Source organism: Mauremys reevesii, linkage group 6, assembly GCF_016161935.1.
Source record: "Mauremys reevesii isolate NIE-2019 linkage group 6, ASM1616193v1, whole genome shotgun sequence".
NCBI classification, from domain to species: domain Eukaryota; kingdom Metazoa; phylum Chordata; order Testudines; family Geoemydidae; genus Mauremys; species Mauremys reevesii.
The window spans coordinates 46768774-46793001 of record NC_052628.1 but is presented as its reverse complement, the minus strand read 5'-3'; the positions used below and the strand labels follow the sequence as shown (position 1 = coordinate 46793001).

Sequence of the window (24228 nt, the reverse complement as noted above, 5' to 3'; positions counted from 1 at the left end):
CTGTAGTATCTACCATACAACTATAATAATTGATCTGGAATTTGAGGCCTGACATGAAAATTTACTAAGTTGCCTGGCTGTTCCATTTTGGCTCCTTCACTTCATTCCACTTCTGCCTTATTCTCTACATAATACTTCCATCTCTCCTGCCCCCATTGTGCTTCATTAATTTTGATTTTTGAAGACTCGTGTTAACACATAGTTTCAAAAGAGGTGAAAGGGAAAAATAGGGAAGGAAAGAAAAGGAAAGTTTTCTTTATTTAACATTTATATAGTAGTCTTCCTATGTTCCTGAAATGTCAGATGTATATTTTTAACTTAATGTGAAAGGGAATATGGTTTAATGGCTGGGCAGAGGAATAACCCACCAGAGCAGATGAACCCAGGATGCAGGATTTTTTGGGGGGTACGTTGGATTATGACACTAGTGGGTTAGAAAAATTTAATTTGGGCTGTATTGACTTTACCCCGGCTCTCCTGGGGAGGAGGAGTACTGCAGCCTTAGGGGGAGTTGGGGGTGTTTTGAGCAGGGGGAGATGTATTACAGCTGTAAATTTGCAGTAGTCTGTCTTTTCTCTGAAAGATTTCCCTGCTCTTTGGTTCTCTCCAGTGCAGTGCATTTAGTTGGGCAAGTATATCTGGGAAAAACTTTATCCAGTTAGCTCTTTTAATAGAGGCATTCAATCTTAAGGGCATTCATATACTGCACCTTATCCAAATACTAAACGCATTTGAAAATAAATCTGAAATATAATAGAAGCATGTGTGGATTGAAGTTGAGGTTCCTGCAACATTTACAAATTAAGAAATCCTTAATTTATAAATTGGAATGATGCAAATATGGAGTTGCTAACCTATGTAATGTTTAATCTTATAGGACTTTATATTTTTTTGTGATGCTGTTGCATCGTGGATTAGCCCAAAAGATGATCTCCGAGACATGTTCTGTAAGGTAATGTTTCTGATTTAATAGAAAATGTAAAGCCTACTTTTTATGGCTCCTTCACTTCTCTTCTGACTCTCTCTCCACTCCTTTCCCTGTCCCGCATACCTTTTTACTTTGGTTTATTGTGTTTATGGAGAAAAAAGAAAATTACAGAGTCCCAATAGCGGAGTCGTCATGTATGAGTTTGGATTTTAGATAAAACCTCACCAAAGCAAACACTTGTGAATAGAATTTTAAAAATATACTGTACACTTGTAAATATTTCAAATTTGCAATTTTAGCAGTGTTGAAAGTTTTGTTTACTGAGGGGGCAGAACAAACTTTAAAGATGCTTAAAGGTCATGCCCAGTAGAATTTGGCTATGTATGGAAGAACCAGTATTTGTATAATACAATAAACTATCAAACTTTTAAACTTCAATTAAAAACTATTTTTAATTGCAGAAAATGAGATTTTTTTGGCCTAAAAATACAACTACTTTTTTTTATTTTGTATGGTTAGAGAGAGGGGAAAAAAGTTTCAGTTTTTGTGTTAACTCTACTTAACCTGACTTAAAATCATCTTGTTTATACAAGATAATCTTGTCTTTGGTACTGTTGAAAAGCCTTAAGCTTTCTTTAACAATAATTTTGGGCCACTTTAAAAGAGTTTGTCAGCTGTATTTTGTCCTGTGCAAAGTGGGCTTCGGGGATTAACAAATTTGTTTTTGTTTACATTTAATTTTTCAGCATCAAACAGTTAACTTCTGCATTACCAGGAAATGCAATCTAAAATGCCTTGGGTTAGTTGCATGTCATGTTAGGGTTATGTAGAAAAGCCTATCAAATTGTGCTTTTAGTTGCGAGGTCTGATTTTTTTTTTTCTTCTAAGAGACATGAAAATCAAACTTTTTTGTAGTTTATAGTGAATCACAAAAGCAGGTGCCTGTTTCTTTAAGTCTATAAAGGATAAAAGAAAAGGGGAAAAAAAGGAGTAAGAAAACATTTTATCCTACTGTTTGTGGGTCTGTCAAGAAGGACTGTCTTAAATACTTGTTGTTTCTTCAAACCTCAGCCTCTAGTAGCTTTGATTAAAATCTGTCAAGCAGATACCTGTGAAACAAGACTTTTATTTTGTTTTTTACTGATTTCCCAGATAGACATAATGCTACTCCCTCAACTCCTTTGCAGTGTTGTGCCCTACCATTTGTTTCATAATAAGCTCCCTGTTCTTCTTTGAGTGATTGCTCATGTGTATTCCACAATAGGTGTGCGTGCTTGCCACGTGCACCAGTGCCGGAAGTTCTTCCCCTAGCAATACCCATAGGGGAAGAGCGACCCCTGGAGTGGCACCTGCCTGGCGTGGTATAAGGGGAGCTGCGTGCTCCCCCCACCGGCAGTTCCTTCTTGCCACCAGTGAAGGTGCGTTGGAACTGCTCAGCTCCAACCTTGCTGCAGCTTGTCCCCAGAACTGTTCATTCAGTAGTACCCGTAGTCAGTTAGTTTTCAGTGAAGTTTAGTTAGTTAGTGAGCCCAGGATGGGGCATGCCCAGTGCCTCGGGATTTAAGTCATGCAGCTCCTGTAGGCGTTCTATGCCAAGGAGTGACCCGCACAAAGACTGACTGTGCTGCTTGGGAGAAACCCATATCAGCCAAAGATGTAAGATCTGCAAGTCATTCAAGCCCTGGACTAAAAAAGAAAGGGACATTAGACTCCAGGCCATTCTGATGGAGTTGGCACTGGCCCCGACCCTGGCACGCCGCTCCGATCCAGTACCCGGTACCGCAGCGTTGGTGCGCACCCTCGACTAGCACCCTCGACTAGTCGGCACCACTCCCCTTCCACGGAGAATGCCAAGAGGACCGGAAAGACTCCCTCTTCGCAATGGCACTGAGGAAAGTCTCGGACAGACACTAGACCCATGACAGGTAGTCCTAGGCCTCCGATTCACGCAGAGCGGAGTAGTCCGGCCCCTTCGGAGCAGGCCTTTCCAGATGCCATGTACGCCCAAAGCCCTCTAGGTGGGCTAGCCACTGCTGGGATCGCCGTAATCACCGCCGGCCTCGTACCGGTCTCAGTCGCGGGAACGTTCCCGACACCGCTCACCATCCAGTGACCGTTCAGGGCTCAGTCCATGTGGATCGCCCTTGACACTGGCCAGACTGTCTGGATGGGTGCCATCTGATCGGGACTCCCGGCACCGCTCATCTTCATGGAGCGGCTCAGATGGGAGTGTGGTGGATGTCGGCAATGGTCCTCGCCTCAAAGGCGGTACTGCAGGCGGACGCAGCATGGCCGTTGACGCTGTTCCCGCTCGGAATCCTGCTCAAAGTCTCCGCCAAGACACTGTAGCTCCAGGCATTGATCACTGGCTCCTCGTTGTTGCAGGTCCACCAGTAGAGATGGCTCGCGGAGCAGCTACTACCGCTGTTGCCGTTCTCCTGCCTCAAGGTTGCGGTCCCGTGGTCGACATAGATCACAGCACCACCGCCAGTCCGGAGACAGCAGCATGTCGTACACCAGCCCGACCTCCGCTCACAGTTGCCCATCTACAGGTCAGTCTAGCTAGCCTGATCGGCCAGCCCCGCTGGTGCATCAGCAAGTGCAAAGGCAACATGTGTCATGGTCGGTCCAGTGGTACCAGTGGGCACCATGGCCCCCGGTGGGGGCTCGCTTGGTGTCTGGAACGTTGGAAGCACCATTGGCCTCCATCCCTAGACCGCCAGGAAAAGAGTTGATGGGCCCTGCTTCCTCAGTGCCATGCCCGGAGTCTGACCAGGTGGTCGATCCTCCGGTGCCAGTCAACACCCAAAGCACCACACCGGCCTCGCCCCATCTGGAGGAGCTGATTGCGGCCCCACCCCTCTCCATCCACAGGAGGACTACCAGGCCCATCAAGACTTACTAAAAGAGATGGCAGTGAGCCTCCATCTCCAGGTTGAGGAAATGGAAAAGCCCTCAGACTTCCTGTTCAATGTGCTGTCCCCCTCGGCACCGGGCAGGGTGGCCTTGCCGCTCCATGAAGGGGTGGTGAAAATTTCAAATGTCCCATGGCAAACACCAGCCTCGTTGGCTCCCATCTCTAAGAAGATGGTGCGCAAGTACTTCGTACCCACTAAGGGGCACAAATATCTGTATACCCACCCGGTGCCCAACTCCTTGGTGGTCGAATCGGTAAACCACAGGGAGCGACGGGCAGCGAGCCCCGACCTCAAAGAACAAAGCACAGGCTCTGAGAGGCTGGATGCTTTTGGGAGAAAAATTTATTCGTGGTCAAGCTTCCAGCTGAGAGTAGCAAACCATCAGGCTCTCCTGGGTCGCTACAAGTTTAATCTCTGGGGATCCCTCCCCAAGTTTGAGGACTCCCTCTGGAAGCACGATAGAAAGGAGTTTAAGGTGCTCGGGGAGGAAGGGGCAGCTGCCGCAAGGGCGTCTCTGCAGGCCGCTTTGGATGCAGTGGACACGGCCACACGGTCCATGGCTTCGGCAGTGTCCATGAGACAGGCATCCTGGCTTCTGCTATCTGCGTTATCCAGCGAAGCACAGTCGTCAATGCAGGATCTCCCTTTTGCCGGGAAGCCGCTGTTTGCGAAGGAAACAGACACAAGGCTGCACGGCATGAAGGACTCCTGTATGACCCTCCAGACCTGGGCCTCTATGTCCCTGCTCCAACAAAACCCAAGTTCAAGCCACAGCAGGCTCCCGCTCAGACCGCTCTCCCGAAATACGAGGCTGCCCATAAAAGGCAACCGGACTATAAGAAACACCCGCAAAGACAATACCGGTCTGCCCCCCAGCCTGGGTCCGCTAAGGGCAAGTAGGCAGGTAAAAGGCGGTTTTGATGGGACGCTGGGGGGTACCCCGCCAGTTTTCAACAGGGATCCACCCCTTTTCCCAGTCGACTATGTTCATCCTGGAATGGTCGTGGCTCACCTCAGACCGTTGGGTCCTCAACACCATCTCCCGAGGTTACACCCTCCAGTTTACCTCCGACCTACCCAACCACCCCCTACCCCCATTCCTCTTTGGGGGACCCATCGCATGAGGCTCTGCTCCAGCAGGAGGTCGGGAGGCTCCTGGAACTAGGAGCGATAGAGGTGGTGCACAAGGAGTTCCTGAGCAAGGGATATTACGCCCAGTATTTCCTTATCCTGAAGGCGAAAGGGGGCTCAGACCCATACTGGACCTGCGAGGTCTGAACCAGTACTTGGTAAAACTCAAGTTTCACATGATTTCCCTGGCCTCCATCATCCCCTCCCTGGATCTTGGTGATTGGTAAGTGGCCTTTGATCTACAGGACACGTACTTCCATATCCACATATTCGAGGGGCACAGGCGCTTCCTCTGTTTTGTGGTGGAACAGAATCACTACCAATTCACAGTCCTCCCGTTTGGTCTCTCCACTGCCCCTAAGGTTTTACAAAGTGCATGTTAGTAGTAGTGGCCTACCTCAGGTTCCGGGGGAGTCCAGATATTCCCCTCTCAGGAAGACTGGCTGGTCAAGGGCATCTCCTGGTCGCAAGTGAGGGATCATGTGGTGGCACTCCTGTCCACATGCACCGCCCTGGGCCTGTTGGTAAACAACACCAAGTCCACATTAGTCCCAGTCCAACGCATAGAGTTTATCAGGGTGCTCCTGGACGCAGTGTCAGCCAGGGCCTCTCTCCCCCCAGACAGGTTCGAGACCCTGAAAGGACTCATGGACTTGATCATAAGGTTCCCGGTGACAACAGCCAGGTCCTGCCTACAGCTGCTAGGTCACATGTCAGTGCGCACATATGTGGTCCACCACGCCAGGCTCAGGATGAGGCCCCTACAACTGTGGCTGGCTTCGCAATTCTCCCAAGCCACGGACAGGTTCGACAAGGTCCTCACCGTGCCGAACTCGGTGACCGCCTCCCGACAATGGTGGTCCACACCAAGCAACATGCTCCGAGGGGTCCCGTTCAGGGACAGGGCCCTGTCTGTGGAGCTGGTGTCCGATGCATCGGACTGGGCTGGGGAGCCCATGTGGGGCATTTTCAGACTCAAGGCCTGTGGTCTCCGCAAGACCTGACCCTTCACATAAACATCAAGGAACTCAGGGCAGTGCGCCTGTCATGTATAGCCTTCCGCTCGCACCTGAAGGGCAAGATAGTCATGTTGTCTCTCAGACAACATGGCCTTGATGTTCTATATCAACAGGCAAGGCGGGGCCCAGTCCTCTGCCCTCTGCTACGAAGCCCTCAGCCTGTGGGACTTCTGTATAGCCCACGACATCCACCTAAATCCCTTTCACCTACCGGGCGCCTGGAACGTGAGGGCGGATCGCTTGAGTAGGGACTTTTCCTCTCCGCACAAGTGGTCCCTACACCTTGAAGTGGCCCTCCAGCTTTTCCGGAGGTGGGGAGCTCCCCAGGTGGACTGATTTGTGACTCGACAGAACCAACGATGCCCCTGGTTCTGCTCTGGGGGGGCCTGGGGAGGGGTGCTATCTCTGATGCTTTTATCCTGCCCTGGTCAGGCCAACTCCTATACGCCTTTCCCCCGTTCCCGCTGATCAGCAGGGTCCTAGAGAAAATAAAGATGGATGAGGCCAGGGTCCTCCTCACTGCCCCAGCGTGGTCCAGGCAGCACTGGTATGGGACCCTCTTGGGCCTGGCAGTGGCTCCACCATGGCAGTTGCCGCTCCACCTGGACCTGCTCTCTCAGGATCAGGGCTGTCTCCTCCACCCCAGCCTGGCAGCTCTTCACCTCACGGCGTGGCTGCTCAGTGACTAGGTGGCAAGGAGGAGGACATGCTCAGGTCTGGTTCAGCGCGTCCTCCTTGAGAGTAGACGGCCTTCTGCTTGCCGCTACATGGCAAAGTTGTCTCGTTTTGCTCGGTGGGCGACAGACCAAGGTGTATCCCCAATGGCCGCCCCGATCCAGCTTATCCTCGATAACCTGCTCCGCCTGAGGGCCCAGGGCCTTGTGCCCTCGTCAGTCAGCCATATTGGCTTTCCATCTCCTGGTGCAAGGACACACGGTGTTCTCCCATGCTATGACTGGCCAGTTCCTTAAGGGGTTGGACTGGCTTTACCCCTGGTCCCGCAGTGGGACCTGAATCTAGTGCTGACTTGGCTTACCGGGGCCCCCGTTTGAGCTGTTGGCCACGTGTTCCTGGTCTCACCTCTCATAGAAGGTGGCCTTCCTTGGTTGCTATCACGTTGGCCAGGTGGGTCTCGGAGCTCAGGGCCCTGACCTCCGAGCCACCATATACTGTTTCATAAGGACAAGATCGAGCTCCGCCCACACCCCAAGTTCCTCCCGAAGGTGGTCTCCGCCTACCACATGGGTCAGGACACGTCTCTACCAGTCCTTTGCTCCAAACCTCATGTGACTAATGAGGAACGCCGCCTCCACACACTCGCTGTGATGAGGGCTCTAGCTTTCTACCTCAAGCGAACCAAACCGTTCAGAAAGTCCTCCCAGCTGTTTATCGCCTCAGCTGAGCATGCGAGAGGCCAGCCGATTTCCACTCAGCAACTGTCCAACCGGATCACTTTGTGTATCCGCTCCTGTTATGAGCTGGCGGGTGTTCCCCTGCCACTTATTGTTAGGGCACATTCGATGTGGGCGCAGGCCTCGTCGGCTGCCTTTGTGGCCCACGTCCCTATTCAGGACACTTGTAGGGCCACCACGTGGTCTTCAGTTCACATGTTCACCTCGCACTATGCAATTGTCTCCCAAACCAGGGATGACGCTGGGTTTGGCAGGGCGGTACTCCGTCTCGATGAACTCCTACCCACCTCCAGCAGATACACCTTGGAATTACCTGCTGTGGAATACACATGAGCGATCACTCGACGAAGAAAAGACAGTTACCTTTTCCGTAACTGGTGTTCTTTGAGATGTATTGCTCATGTCTATTCCACATTCTGCCCTCCTTCCCCGCTCCTGGAGTTGTCTGTCAAGAAGGAACTGAGGGCGGGGCGAGCGTGCAGCTCCCCTTATACCGCGCCAGTCCAGGGGTCACAGGGGGCGCTTTCCCTGTACGGATACTGCTGGGGGAAAACTTCCGGCACTGGTGTACGTGGCAAGTACGCACACCTACTGTGGAATAGACATAAGCAACACATCTTGAAGACTGCCAGTTACGGAAAAGGTAACTGTCTTTTTCTTCACATAAGTGTATGGCAGTAGTGGCAGTCCTCCTAAAGGAGGGCATAGCTGTCATACTTGACTTGGATGATGGACTAATCTTGGTGTTTTCCCTTCAGACAGCGTGGATGTAAATTGAACAGAAACTGGAATTTCAGCCTCTTGACCAAATTTAAAAAATTGCTTGTCTCCTACCCAGGACCTGATTTATCTGAGCCCCATTAAGGAACCCAAAGCTCCAGATACACACCCTCACCTACCGTTGCCTCTTGAATACTGACCAGAGAATTATTTCAACCATAGGGAAAATCTGAGCCACATCTTGAGTTGGTTGCTCAGGGCAGTTTCAAGGTCTCTGTCTGGGGGAGGTCTTCAGCATGAGGGAAGAGCTTCCTCCATCTGTTCAGCAGGAACTTAACTCTCAGCAGCAGTGAAGTCATGTTCTCTCCCTCAAGCTCTTGGTAGAGTGCCTGATGCACTCAAGTGAGATACAACAGGGGTTGGCCCCTGACACAAGAACATTACTATCTTCCAATGCATCCAGGAATTCTTCTTGGTGCTTGTTCCACTCCATCTATTGCAACCACTCCAGAAAGTGGGCAGTAACTTTCTTAAGTTGGCAGGTCTTCCTATCATAGGTACCTCATTCCAGTAGAATAGTACCATATTAAGACACAACTATTTCCATATGAGGTCACAGTTCTCCTTGCCCAGTCACTTTAGGATGCTGGTGGGGACTATGAAGAATAGGACTTCTCTGAATGTCTGATTTTTCCCTCCTTCCCCCTCCCCACCCCCCAATTGTTTCTTTGAACCATGCTCTTGATAACAGGTGATCCAAGTTTCTTTTACATAACATTGCTAGGGTTTTTAGAACTCTTCTGAGAGAGCATCTCTTTCCTTCCAGGAGTAGGAAAGAAAAGATGTTTTCCTTGTATAGAGAGCTGAAATAAATAACTAAGGTTTACCCTGAGCATACTAATCCTTCTCAAAGCTGTTAATAGACTTTGTGTACCCTGTAGAGTCCTGCATGTTTGGAGCTTCAGCTAAGGACTTGAAGTGTTCTGTTGCATCCATTGTTGAGTAGAGAGGAAAGTACCTCCCACCAAAGAAGAAAAGATCCTGTGAAGTTGGAATCTCTTTAAGAGCAGATATGAGCTGGTGATCAAGTGTATCTCAACCATTGTATCTATGGACCTGCTGCACCAAGACTTTAAGCTCCTGGGTGGAATATCTGGAGAAATGGATCCAGGGGTGCCATGAGAAAGAGTTTGGGATTAATTGAATTTCCTGTACACTTCAGTGATTACTGTCTCTTCTGCTTTCCTTACCAAAAAATGTAGTAGGACCACAGTTTATCTCATTTGAAGGCAAAAAAGGGTATCTTACCTATTCACCTACAAAGACACTGTCTTCAGAGAACCTAGACAAAGAAATCTGAAACATCCCTTCTAGAAAGCAGGATATTTAGAAGATACTTGTCAGATTGTACCACTTTTTTTTGGTCTTTTTTCCAAACTAGTTTCAGATCAGCCTCTAAAGGTGGGATAAACCCCGGAGCCCTCATGGAGGACAGAGAGAAATCTTCTCATACCAGAAAAGCAGCCTGGCGAGAAGAATGTCACTTTTTTTTGGTTTGATTTAAAATGATTTCAGATAACCAGTGGATATTTCCAGTGGCATCCATATGGTACCATCCAGAATTTGCTGATGCCTCCTGGAACATGTCAGAGTCAAATTGGCAGACAATGTGCTTTTAGCGGCACAATATCTGGAAAAATGCATGCCACCAAAAATTGTGCTAAGAGGAGAAACTTGGAAGTGTGTACCTTTCTCTGCAGTACCCAAAGAGATTTGGGGTATTTTACTGGTTGTCTCTCAAGTGGGTATTTTTAAGATGTCAAGATAGAAATCTGAACTATGAAAGCCACTGTGGAGTTAGTTGATTTGTGCCTAGTGACTTGAACCTATACCTACAAGTTCCTTCGGCTGAAATTCTTTTTCTGGCAAGCTGGGGTTAATTATGTTGCTTTAGGGATGTCTCCACTGGGAACTTGAGTCTTGTTGCCAATCTTTTAGTTGATTGATCAGTCACCTGTGTAGGAAGGAGGAATGTGGACTAGCTTGCAGAAATTCTATTTGAGAGAGAAGCAATGACTTTTTAGTTAAGTCTGGTTTCAGTTAAGGCCACTGTCTGTCCCTTTGGTCTCAGCCTTTACCTTGTTTGTGGCACCCTCTGGTGCTTCTAAACTAGCTGCTGTCCCTGAGGAAGACTTTCCAAGCCAGGCTTCCTTTATGTCCTCCAGTTTAGTGTCCCTGAGGGCTTTTACATGTAAGGCAGCGGAGCTACATCAGTAGTGCTTAGTGAAGACACTACCTGTGATGGGAGAAACCCTTCTGTTAACATAACACTGTCTTACTCCAGGGGTTAGGTTGGTAAACCACGTTGCTCAGGTGGTTATACCGACATATGTTGGTATTGCAGACCAAGCGTGAGTTTTCTAAACCTTTTAAAGCGTTTTCTAAATCCTTTAAAGCCTTTCCTTTATTATAATTTCTGCAAGGAGGGTTCAGTGAATCTGTGTTTCTGGTCTTTTGACACTTATGTGCTACTAAATCTTCCATGATAGGAAGAGAGTCCTTAAAATTATTTTCTTTCCAAAGCTTCCTTTTGAGTTCCTCTTACTTAATAGATAACGACTCGTTTTTTCTTCTCTCTTGCAATAGCGGAGTACCTCTGGAATGCTCTAGGCAATAAAGCTCTAAAATTTGACTTTAAAAGAACTAAATATTTTCTGTTTCCCATTTATTTATTATGTTAGAGGAATACCAGCAGAGGCATTTAAAAACCTAACCCTTTTGATTTAAAGCCTCTATTCAATTGTTGTATTTGTATGAAGGGACTTGGTATCCTCTGAATGTTAGTGTCCATTCTGTTTAGATTGTAACCATCTCCTGGGGATAGAAATGAGATACAAATCCCCAACTTGGGTCGTCCTTTGTTCTTACTACAGGAATTGCCAGATAGACATTTAAACCTTCTCCAAAAACTAGCTTGGATTGCAGTTCCAGTTTACTTCCTTAACCCATTTTTAAAGGAAATGTAGGGGCATATAATATCAAGTATATTAGTTGGCAGAATTTAAAATTTTGTTTTTTTAAAACACTGGTCTAGAATAACCCTCACTAATATAATATTTTTTAGATTAACCCCTTTTTTAGGTATAGCAAATGTTTCACTAATTACTCTTCATAAAAAGTGCTTCTTAGTTCCGTTTTTCATTTAGAATTAAGAGTGATCACTAAAATTCCTTTCTTTCTCAGTGCTATGGAAGTTTCATCAGGAGAATTTGAGTGAGACGGGCTGAGGCCAACACTTCCTGGCACACAACTCTTAGCAAACTTTGGTGCTGTTTTCTGCATGATATGTAGTTGATGAGCAACTGACTGCAAGTGTTCCAGACTGTTAAACTGGAGATTCAGAGTAATCAGAGGTAAAAATGTAATTTTTTTTTAACCTACCTGCAGATCCTTCATGGATTTAAAAATCAAGTTGGGGATGAAAATTGGAGGCGTTTCTCTGACCAGTTTCCTCTTCCCTTAAAAGAGCGCCTTGCAGCTTACTATGGAGTTTAACCTCATGCGTTCAAGCTGCAGTCCCATAATTAGGGGTAAGTATAAAAATTGAAGTTTTTATGAAGTTAACTTGTAAAGCAAGCATTCTCCAAGTCCATTTTGCATTACAAGAAGTGTGTTTAAAAAACAGTCACTGTATAGGCTATATTTGTTCCTGTTCATTTGGCTCTTGCACCATCCTTCTTTTAATGCTGTAATACTGTACATGAATATTATGGGTGACACCTGTAGTAAAGGTCACACTCAGTTGCTTTGAAATTTTTTAGTTTTACTTTTTGATGAAATGTATTATACTTGCTTTCATTCAGGGCAAAATGTTCTTTTCCTTAAACCTTTATTAAAAAGCTATTTTCAAGTATGGGATCAGTTGGGGGGAAGGGGATGTTTTTTCAACCATTTTTTTTGATCAAGAGAAGCTGGCGGAAACTTGAAATATGACAGTTACATTTATGACCTGGAGACAATGTGCTCTTAATTTTTTATGACAATTGGATTGTATTTGGCAGGATTATGAGTGTTTTAAAAGAATTTCACAATGTTCCAATGGGATGACAGCACAGAAGTCATATGGTCCGCATGTTTCTGTGTGTGCCCCTCCCACCCCCACACACAATAAAAATGCAAAAAGATCTGCGGCAGGACACATGCCTCTTCCCCAGCAGCCCAGGCAGCACCTCTGTTCCAGTGTGCCTGGAACAGCCTCAGAGAGGCAGATCACTGCAAGGGGGGAGTGGCTGGGCATGCGTGCCTGCAGGGGAGATGTTGATCACCGTCAGGGGCAGGGCTGGCCAACAAGAAAGAGAGACTGTCACTGTGCTTGCTTCTGCAGCTCACAGGGTGTGGAGGGAGGGAGGTCTTTTTATTATGCAGAAGGAAGGCGCTGTTCCCAAGGCAGAAATGTAGCAGCCTGCCTGCCTACTAATATGTCCGTAACTTTTTGAGAATTGAAAAAACATTTAATTAAATATTAGCAGGGGTAGACTGCATGTGTCTGTGTGTATTAAACAAGTGGCAGTTTCTAATGAATAGATAATTTACCAGGATTGATCTGGAAGTGCATATGTGTGCATAATAAAGGCGAGTTTCAGATTTAATAGATGACTGTGGAACAAGGTCTGCTAGAGGGCCATATTTTTGGAGTTTCATGTAGCCACCCTGCACACAAGAAAATTTGAAATATTATTTTATATACATTTAGATGAAATATGATGTGGAACCATAAGCCTCTAGGCAAAGTGAAACAGTACTCGAAATGACAATGCATAAAATTTGTATTGATTTTGCATGGGCAATTTTTTTTTCAGAAAGGAAGCTATTTAGCACGTGGCAAAAATGGCAACTATCATTTTTCCAAAATACTAACATGAAATATTTTCACATTGCATATTCTTCATTATCAGAGTATCTCACAAGTAATTGAAAATATAGAAAACTATTTAAATTTGCTGACCAAATCAGTGTCTCACTGAAGGTTGTACACTGGTAACAGTGGATTGAGTGCCAGCTGGGTCTTTACAACACATCATTAAATAGTCTGATGATGCTGTAACTTAGTATATGTAGAGCCCTGTGTGGATACAAATTTATAGCCGTGGCTATAAATCGGTATCCAGGGAACCGCAGGACTCTCCTGGGAACTGTGGTGGCAAGAGAAGCAGAATGTAGGGCCACCGCTCCCAGATCCCTGTGCCAGCAGATCCTTCACACGGCTGTACCTCCTCCTGCCCGTCCCTTCCACGCAGCTGTCTGGGGGCATGCACGCTGCTTTAAAACAAGAGCGCAACCAGGGACAGCTGCTGGTGAGCCTGGTGCCCACCCCACTGGGCGGGGCTGGGTCGATGCTGCCAATGCAGAGTGCTGTCTCCTGGGGTATTCGCACAGGGCTCTAAGTATATGCTCCACAACTGGAAGAATTTCAGAGATGGCGGTATGCTGAGTCTCCTACGTTCAAGTTCTGTAATCAGTTTCTACAGATTATGCAGATACTACTACTGAATGCATAGCGAGGGGGTGATTGGAAGCTTCACCAACAGACAGTGTGCCAAGTTTCCATACTACTTTACTGCAAATAGGCCCAGCTACGCCAGGTGGATACCAGTCAACATTCTTGACATGTTAAATCTTCCTGAATTACCCAGTGCCTTTGAATCTGGGGAATTTGCTGTTCATCAAACTCCGGGTTCTTTCAACGGAATTTGGAGTGACCTGTCATCAAAGACTCAAAGGGAAGCAGTGGGATCGTAGGACTGACAAATAAAAAGCCAGCACATGTCAGGTGGATCATCGCAAGAATGTCCTGAGTGAATATGTAAAAACTATGAAAGAAGTGGCCTAACAAGAAGTAGTGAAGATGAAGTCCACAAACAAGTCCTTTCCGCTGCACTGAAGGGGGATGAAAAGCATGTTACAGCTCTTTCTAACCATGTTGTCAACAACAAACAACCCATTGGACCCTGAATCCCATCCAGATATGCTTAATATATCAACTGAATTGCATGTTACATCAGATGTACAAGTCTTTTTATTGAAAGTAGCCACATGTTGGTGAAGAACAGATGGAGAGATTTGTAAGAGGTGCACTTGATTCTGATGGGACACATAGCTTCTTCAGTCTAGTCAAGAAGTCTGGCATTAAAACTTTTGCTGATATGGCCAGGAAGACCAGATTTAAGTCTGGCAAGGGAAGGGCACTCACAGTAGCTATCAGTCCAGGAATTGTTTTCTGCAGAGCTCTGAACTTAGCACGTTACAGAGATGTTTCAGTGGCAGTTGTTCTTAGACCTGTGCCTGAGTCCATCTTCTCTGTTGATGGAACAATGAGAAGAACAGACCAACCTGAGCTAAGAGCATGCAACAAAGAAACCACAGTGTACATCAGATGTCATGGCTGTCATACAAATGATGGCTGGAGACAAATTCCAAGCATTTGATGAATTGGCTGAGTACTTGAAGCAGATCCTAAAAGGATTCGACAAAGTTAATTCTGTAATCAAAGTCTTTTGACATGTATGACAACAGTAACTCTGAATAAACTGCAGAAAAACAGCGCCAGGCAGGATCTATGAGGGGATGTCTTGTGCCTCCATGAAAAAAGTTTCTAAATGCAGCATCCAACAAGCAGGCATTTGATACGTGATATACTCACAGAAAAATGTAAGTGTGGGAGCACACCTAGCACAAAAGTTCCTTCTTGCTGTAGTCTTTTCCAGTGAAGTAGCAAAGTCCATCACCAACAGAGGAATGATTTACGTGTCTTGAACTTCAATACAAGAGGAAGTGGACACAAGGATGCTTCTGCATGCTATCTGTGCCAGTATGGCTTTTGTGTCAAAGGTAACATAGTGATTAGGTCACCTGATAGAGATGTTTTCGCCCTTGCTGTTCACTACTTTTCAAAATTGGAACACACCAGTAACGTAAATTGAAACAAGCACCATTATCAGCACAACTGACAAATATGGCTTCATACTTGTGTGTATTTGTGACACACTCATTTCTGACTTCTGTAACATAATGCATGTACAGCCGGAAGTAACAGGAAGTGACTCTGTCCCATCCCTATCTTGTATTGGGGCAGACAAATCTGTTCAGTATTGTCAAAACAAAGGGAGCTTCAGAGCTCTTGACACATTGGGGTAGTGTGATGCAATTTCTGCACCAAGGAAGTCACAGCAATGCTGAATGACCAGACAGAGAGAAAAGGAAACTCTCAGAAACCTGAATTAGTTGTGCCTCAATCTAGCGATCAAAAAAGTCCCTGGCCAACCTCCCACCATGTGAGGACAGTTTTGAAGAGCCTGTCAAAAACAGCTTAGCAAACAGATTTGTAGGTCTTTGCACATAGATAAATCAGATGTTGGGTCATCATTATGGCATGTATGGAAAAATGTGGATGATAAACTGCTTCCTATATTCTTCAAGGGCCCAATGAGCTTCTACGAGACCTTATTTGTGCCTGTACTAGTAGGGGTCACTGCAAAATCAAATATCTGTAGTCAAAACAAACTTTCCTGAACAGAACTGTGTACATGCCAAGGGAATGAAGACTGTGGTAACCCACATTCATGTGACAAGAATCATGATGAACAAGATCATGTTGACTAAAAATGGCACCAGTGCCATTACATTTCAGTGATACCTGTACAAATTTTGATTTACCTTTTAGATTTTTGTGATGCTTTGGGATCAGAAAGAAATCCAGTTTTATGTCTTGAAATAATACATAGTCATTACAGTAACAGAAACAAATGCAGATATTTCAAAGTGGTCATTTTAATGTGTTGGTGTCACTGTTTCTATGGTAACGACACCACTTGACAGCTCCACATCATCCCTCATCTTAAAGTAAACATAATAAGCTTTCAAGTGCTGTGTGTAGAGAGCGTGCATTGGCGGGGGGCCGGGAAGGAGAATGGTAAAACATATGATAGGGCAAAATTAAGGTTGGCTAGTCAACCTTAACATTTCATGACCAAGTGATGAACTCAGTATTCTTTTAATGCGACTAATTTTTGAGAGGAACTGATTTCTACATTTATTCCTCAATCAGTGCTGTTTAAATATTCCTGCAAATTTTGGTTCTCCAACCTTGGAGTTTAAAGCAAGTGGAGGTACTGTAGGGAATCCTTTTTATTCGTGAACTCAAACCATCAGTCTGTTCCTGGACAGTCAGAAGCAAATCTATTTCAGGCTGTTACAATTTGAAAAAAATATAATTAAGAGGTTCAGTGTTTGTCATCTAAATGTCTCCTTTGAAAATCTGATCAGTTTACAAGTGAACATATTTTTTTTGTAACTACGAGATGTGATGCACTCCAAGAAGTAGTTTGAGAAATGGAATTGATTCCCAATTCCAATTGAGTGGACAGTATCAGAGTGATTGAATTTTGTTATGGAATATTTAAATCTCGGTAATGGATCTGTGTCTTCTTGTGGGAAAACTATATGTCAGGCCTGCACAACTCGTAAAGCGGCAAGGGCCACATTACTCCAAAGAAAACAGCTGAGGGCCGAAACCCCACGGCCCCGTGGAAACCCCCCTCTTCGCCCCCAGCACCTCCCGGCTCTGCGGAAACACTCTGCCCCAGCACCGCCCAGCCCTGCAGAAACAAACCCTCCTTCCCCAGTGCCGCCCCACCAAAACAGCTGTGGGCCAAAAAGGACAGTTGGGGGTGGGGAGGTGATACTTTATTTTAAATCAACCATGGGATCCCAGCTAAAGAGGTGGCTGGGAGCCCTCAGGGGCAAATTAAAGGGCCTGGGGCTCCGGCGGCTGGGGGAACCCGGAGCTTTGCGGGGCTGGGGCAGGGATTTAAAGGGCCCAGAGCTCCTGCCGCTGAGGGGAGCCTGAGCCCTTTAAATCCCAGCCCCAGTCCATCTGCTGGAGCCACGGCTAGGATTCAAAGGGCTCTGGGCTGCCCGCAGCGATGGGGAGCCCTGAGCCCTTTAAATATCAGCTGCGGCTGGGAATCTCTGCGGGCAGCCCAGAGCCCTTTGATTCCCGGCCGCGGCTGAGATTTATAGGGCTCTGGGCTCCCCGAGGCTGCGGGCAGCCCAGAGCCCTTTGAATCCCAGCCATGTCTGGGATTTAAAGGGCTCTGGGCTCCCCGCAGAGCGCTGTGTGCGCGGGATTTAGAATCCCCCTGTGGGCCGCACAGTGAGCCTCTGCGGGCCGCATGTTGTGCAGGCCTGCTATATGTTGTAGTACAGGGGTAGGCAACCTATGGTACACGTGCCAAAGGCAGCAAGTGAACTGATTTTCAGTGGCACTCGCACTGCCCGGGTCCTGGCCACCAGTCCGGGGGGCTCTGCATTTTAATTTAATTATAAATGAAGCTTCTGAAACACTTTTAAAATCTTGTTTACTTTATATACAACAATAGCTTAGTTTTATATATTATAGGTTTTATAGAAAGAGACCTTCTAAAAATGTTAAACTGTATTACTGTCGTGCAAAACCTTAAATTAGAGTGAATAAATGAAGACTCAGCACACCAATTCTGGAAGGTTGCTGACCCTTGTTGTAGTATTAATTTGTTATTCCTGCATTGTGATTTTGGAAAACTAATTCATAAATACTGTTTTATCCACATTACATGTGAAGTGAGTTCTATATTGACATAAGTTTAATGGGTTTGTCTAGTTAAAGTAGGATTTGTTACGTACTTGATAAGTTTTTAGTTTTTTATTCTGAAAATATCCATGCTAGTGAAAATTGTTCAAAATTAAGCTTACCGTATAAGAGTGGATATGTTAGTGTATTTTTTTAAGGCAGGAAGATTTGTTGTTTTCCTGACGTAGAACAAAAGGTGTATACATGAGAAGAGATTGATACCCCACCCCCCCTTTTTTTTAAGGCTGTTAAAGAGAATCTGAATGGTGTAAGTTGTTGTTTACCATAAAAAAAATTGTTTTTGACCCTGCATAGCTTAGTAAATTTAAACCTGTTTCTAAACACTTAATTGTGCTATTTTTCTTTTTCTTTTTTTTTTTTTACAGGTCCTTCAGTCTAGGAGACTATGAGGGAGCCTCTGCACCCAGGGAAAATGTTACCCTTTACTGGGGGGAAGGGTAAACCAGTAGGGAATACAGTACAATCCCAAGCCTACTGGGAGGGGCGGGAGGGAGGTGTTGCCGTCACTGTATTAAGTCGATGTTGGGAAACGTTTTAACATCTGGAGCCTTTGTGGGTGGAAATCTGTCTCCTATTACAACTCTGCACTGGATGTGAAGAAGCAAAAAAGAGAATCTATTCACAAAACAGCACATTCTGGAATATTATGGGGAATTGTACCAAAACAGGAACCATATAATTGAACCATAGGGATACGTAAAAAGGAAAACTATTGTGCGCACAATAAAGGAAACCTAAGAATGGGGATGGGGGTTTACAAAAAGCCTTTGACTGTTTAACTAAGGGTTTTCTCGTTATTTCATCCTGCTTGATGGGATTCCTAGGTATTTGCATGTTAATGAAGAACTAAACAAATGAAGTTAGTACAGTTAAAATGCAGCTTGCTACCTGTATTAGGAACTGGCACCTGCAGTGTACAATATAGAAACCCCATAATAAAGTAATAAAGGTTAACTTTAACAAAACGAAGCAACTTGCAAGATGCCAAATGAGTCACTCCTTTCATTTTTTTGGGGGTGGGGGGAGGGGCATTTCAAAGGAAAGATTGACATCTTAATTTTATATTAAAAACTTTAGTGGATATGATTTGATGGTTGTACTTCATTAGATTTAATTTCTAGAGTAAGGCATTATTCTTAACATGCAGTTTAAGGTTCAGGCATGCATTCTGGCTCATACTGATCAGAAGTAATTTAAATTAGTGGGAAAGTAGCATGCTTGCATCACATAGAGTGAGATTGGTATACTTTTACTTACGTTGCGCCAGTTTTGTGTTGCAGTTTACCAATTTAATATAGCCCTGCATTTAAAAATCCTTTTTTAAAGATTCTGTGGATTTTATTTTTATTAAGAATATAGATATAAAGTACTGTAGTTTACAATTAGCCCTTGAAATATCTTTTTAGGATCTGTTAAGAATAAGATTGATATTGTATTGTGTGTAACCAGCACAATGTGGAAAGCTGATATAGCTGTGCAAAATATTTGCCTCTGTGCTGTCAGTGTGATGTGCTTTCTGCATGGTTATATACTACTAGTGATTTTATCAGAACTTCTAAAAATGAGTTACATGGTAAGACCTGTTAAAGGCTGCATAAATGTTAGTTGGCACGTAAAGACAATTGTAGAAGTTGATGACATGATTGCTATATTTCATTGTTTATTCCCACTCAACATATTACCTTCTATGCTTTCTTTTTTGTTCAAAGCATGATCTTTAAGAGATGTTTAAGTTAATGGATGTAATGCAGGGTATCTACACTGTATCGGCGCATGTTGGTGGCCCTTTGTGTCGTAGTTAAGTGCACAAGGGTGCAAGTTAAAAGCTACAGAGTGAAAGTTGGTTTGGATCCTCTTCATTTCATTTGTTTGGCTTTTCTGTTGTTTTTCTCTACTTATGTGTATTCCTGTGAATAAATCCTTGTTAAGTTAACCCTTTACTTTTCCTTCCATGTGTATTTTCTTATGTACTGTGAATGTGAAAACCTAACTGGTACACTTGATCTTGTGTCCATCTGAAAGTGCAAGTCTTTATTAATTTAGATTGCCTAAAGAGTATCCCATGATGATAAAGGAAAATGGAGAGATTTTAACTCTGCTGGTCAGAGGTGAAGCCACACCTTTCCATTTTTCAAGTGCTGCGTAATTAAACGATAAAACAAAATTAAGCCATAACAGCCTTTTTATAGTTTTAGTTTCTTACCGTTGCATTGCAGAATGAATACTGGATAACAGTTTTTGTAAGACCTTGATCTTCTTTGCATGGTTCTATTCTTTAAGAATGTTTGAATAATTTAGCCATTGCACTGAAGTTTGAGATGTGTGATAAATGCTGTTTAAAGAGGTTTTTTAATGCATGGTAGCATGCACAAGTTTTACACATTCCTTTTTTTGGCTTTTCAAAATGATAGTAGATTATCTTGCTTGAAGATAGTTTTGACATATACTGACTAAATTCAGTAATGCTAGTACATGATACTTACTCATTTTGTTTAATCAGAACTGCATGTGATTATTTGCTTTCAAATTCAATTGCTTTGTTAGAAGCTACAAATCTTCCTTCTTGGCTAATAATTCTAAAGTGAGTGGGTAATAGGTTTCTTTGACTAAAAATATGTCTGACATATTACTATTAAAATGTAGTGAGGTAGGATCTTGTCTTAGACCCAAATGTGTTTTAATTTCTTGTATAGGTTAAAGATTTGGAAACAGTTTCAGGAAAAAAAACTATAGCTTTTCCAGATTAAAATTTTGTATACAATATAAAACCTGCTTTATAGTGCAGTGTTGTTTGGACTTGATTTAAATTTAGCTCCAACACTTGCGGCAACCCCACTAACTGGAGGAAAAATCAGTCAGATTAGCCCATCATATCCACTTTTATGTGTGTATTTTAAATCTGTGTCTATAAACGTGTGACTGTTTACAGATGTGAACTGATCTGGTATAGCAGTAAGGAATATAATCAAAACAATGCAAAATTAAACAATACTGCCATAATCATAGTACTTTACTAGGTCCTCTGGTATATTTTAAAGCAAATTAAACCATATTCCCAATGCATAATAGTACAGGGATTTGCAGAAGAACATTTAGGTTATAACTTGAGGTAAGAAAAGTTCTGATTCAGCATTAACCGTTGTAATTCAAATTGTTGCATCATGGGATATATATAAAGCATCTTAATTCTTGTGATGTAGTTTTGCCAGTTTTTGAATGTTGACTGAATGTTTATACCAGTAGAACTGTGTTTGTCTTTGTTACATTCCAGTGTTTCTGCCTCTTGGCATGCTAAAAGCACGGCTTACTTCATCTGCTCCTTACACACTGAATAAAGTGCTGTTAGTGTGCTAAACTACAGAAATAGCCGCTGCTAAGTGATAATGTAGATTTTCTACTTGAATATTTTGTTGTAGGAACCTCAGGAGGTCAGTGTTTACTGTTTTTTATATGCCTTGTTTTTCCTGTTTGAGTTTCCCTTTTTGAAGGATTCTAACAGTGAACAAAAGCTGCTGATCAACCTAAGTTGGTAACAGAAAGTGTATTTAAAATTTTAAATGCACCTTTTTGGCAGTTCTAAATAGCAGTTAAATTAGTCTTAAAGTTCAGTATCACAGTTTTTCATTTATACATTCAGAAAACAAGTTGTCTTTTTCATTTAAAAAATAATTGTAGACTACTTCATGACTTCAGGCAATGTAAGCAAAATGATCAATTTTGTAAATTTTTTGAAGCTTGATTATTTTCTAAATCAGTTTGTACATAATTAAAATTGTAATAAGCTAATTCTTATATTTCAGTTTATTGCTACTTATTAGAGGTTGTACCCAAGAGATCACTTTTAAAAGAATGGGTTTAAAATTTATAGCCATTATGATTTTTAAAATTTAAGTAGCATAAATTTTGTACTAAACAATCTTGACACGCACTGTGATTTTTGTTAAGACTTTCTTTAGCATTGATCTGAATTACTTAAGCTGCATATGTATAATATAATCAAATATATATATATTCTAAAATTTTAAGTGGCTTTCCACAACTGAAACTCATTGCAACTCCGACATGAAATATTCAGATACTAGTTTTATCTCAGGTGAATACTCTTGTACCCTTTTGTTCACAACATATGTATAAAACACGTCTTAATTATACCAGTTTATGTATTTCATATATGTATTTTCATATATGTCTTAAACTCTTACAATCTAAATTAACCTGCTATGGGACAAAAATGATTTTGCTTCACATCAGTCACCTATTTTATTCATATTGAATGTATTAACAGATAAAGGTGCAAAACAATCTTCCCTGGAGAAGACTGCATCCATGCATAACAGCAACTAAAATACTTCATAAATAGTGCTTTAAATAAAGCATTGCATAGGAAGTCTTTTTGTTTCAAATATTATTGAAGTTATAACTTGGCATTAACTGCTTCTCAATATTTTTTTTTCACGTAAGGTGATGGACCTTTAAAATACTGTATAGGGTCTACAGAGTATTTTACTTTTTTTACTGTAGCTTTAGGTAAAGATTCAGATCTATAATGAAACTGCTGCTGTAAACCATTTAACAACATGCAGTAATGTAAGTTAGACACTGATGTAGTTTGCATACAGCAGTTTGCTTACATATTCATTACATATTATTGGCAATACCTAATCTTGGGTACAAGTTTGATACACTAGTTGTAGGTTTCATATGTATATTCTTTAATATGACTTACATGTGTCAGGTTACTAGACCTCCTCCTCCAGTACAAAAACACTGTCTATAGATGGTTCTTGCTTTTTGCACTTATTGTTGGAGCTAAATCAGTTTTAGGTTATTCTAAATGAAAACTGTAATAAGTACATTGTGTCTTGCCTTTCCAATGTGTATTGTGCTAAAATAATAGATACTTATAAATCTGAATGTATTCATGCGAGGGGGAGTTAAAATGGATGTATAATAAGGTTAATTCCCATGCTTTGTTGGACAGTGTACTTTTAAACAAATCTACTTTCCAAGCAAGTTCAAGGCTTAAAGTGTAGTATCCCTTTTCTGTAAGTAGATACTGTTGAGGTACTTTATCCTTAAATATCTTTCTATGGGTGAGCAACAAAACTGAAAAAGCCTGGGTGATTTTTGTGGGGGCAGTGATTGGAGAACACTGTGTAATCAGGTTTATTTGGTTGTAGAATTTTTCTGTTAATAGTACCTTATCTCACAAGGAAAAAGAGGTGGATATGTTGTAAATGACCTAACTTAATACCTAAACAGTTATAAAACTGTTAAGATTGGATGCAGTGAATAAAATAGTTTAGAATTAGCAAAATGACTGGATCTTTCTGCTGACAACTTAGGTTGTATGAGTTTTGCTTGAAAGCTTTAAATCTGATGTTTCCTGTACCTGCCACGTTAGAATGTTTCCTTCAAACATATCCTCCTGCAACTTCTCAAGCTGTACTAAATTGAGTGATATTTCTTGAAATCTGCCTCTGTGCTAATAGAACTTCATTTTAAATAGAATATGGTTTTAATTTTTGATAAGCTGCTGAATTTTAAAGAGTTTTTGGGGCCACCAAATATTTTGGATCATGCAGAGAATATATATTGTACTGTAGTAATTTTGTATTTACATTTGTATGATGTGACATAATAGATGTGAATGTTAATCACTGCTTGACTATGTTAATAAAGTTGTTTAAATATAGATGTTGCACTCTGATTTTTAATGGAAGATAAAAATTTCATTTCCAGACTTTGTTTTTGTACTTAGTAGTGCACACTTGCGGTTCAGCTCTGTTCTGAAGGCTGTAAATCCTGTCAGTTTTGAAATCAACAAGTCTTTCTCTTTAGTTGAAAGAAAATGATCTCTGGCTCAACTAACACCTGCAATCCACTTAACTTTGTTCTAGATTCCTCACACTCTATTGATATTTTGTAAATATATTTGTACAAGCAAAAGGTTGTACCTAAATTGAAATAAAACTGTATTTGGTGATACAAGTAACTTTTTCTACCTGGGAATGGGACATGGACTGCATTCAGTGTAACTTAAAAACATTTAATGTGCCAAAATTAAGTTTAATTTACCACACAACACTGATAAATCTGAATAGAAAGAAGGCTGTGAAAGGCACAAAACTTCTATTTTTTAATCTGTTTTAATAAAAAGTAAAACTGCCATCTTCTCATGATTTAGGATCAGATCTTCAAGTGGTGTAAATGTGCATAGCTTCACTGACTTTAGTGGGGCTATGCCAGTTTATACCAGCTGATGATCTGTTCCTTAGTTTTTTCCACAACCTACTGCTGCAAAATCCTGTGATGTGAAAGTGTAAAACTGATGATAGATTTGTGGACAAAATCCATGTACATTACTGTTAATTTGACTATCCAGTATTCAAAATTGACCTGAATTGGTCAA

At 42.8% G+C, this 24228-nt stretch overlaps 1 protein-coding gene across 9 annotated transcripts in view; it reads left to right on the top strand.

Annotated features, from left to right (window-relative positions):
* Positions 1-21947, top strand: part of TNPO1 (transportin 1) — a 387652-nt gene extending 365705 nt beyond the window's left edge. For 8 of the 9 annotated variants that reach the window (XM_039544333.1, XM_039544330.1, XM_039544332.1 and 5 more), the window contains 3 exons: positions 878-952; positions 11576-11718; positions 18182-21947. In XM_039544333.1, coding sequence (XP_039400267.1) covers positions 878-952; positions 11576-11683 — 183 coding nt within the window. In that variant the 3' untranslated portion in view covers positions 11684-11718; positions 18182-21947. Of the gene's footprint in view, positions 1-877; positions 953-11371; positions 11542-11575; positions 11719-18181 lie in introns of those variants that run through there. The other variant, XM_039544338.1, reaches the window with a different exon arrangement.
* The last annotated feature ends 2281 nt before the right edge of the window (positions 21948-24228 follow it).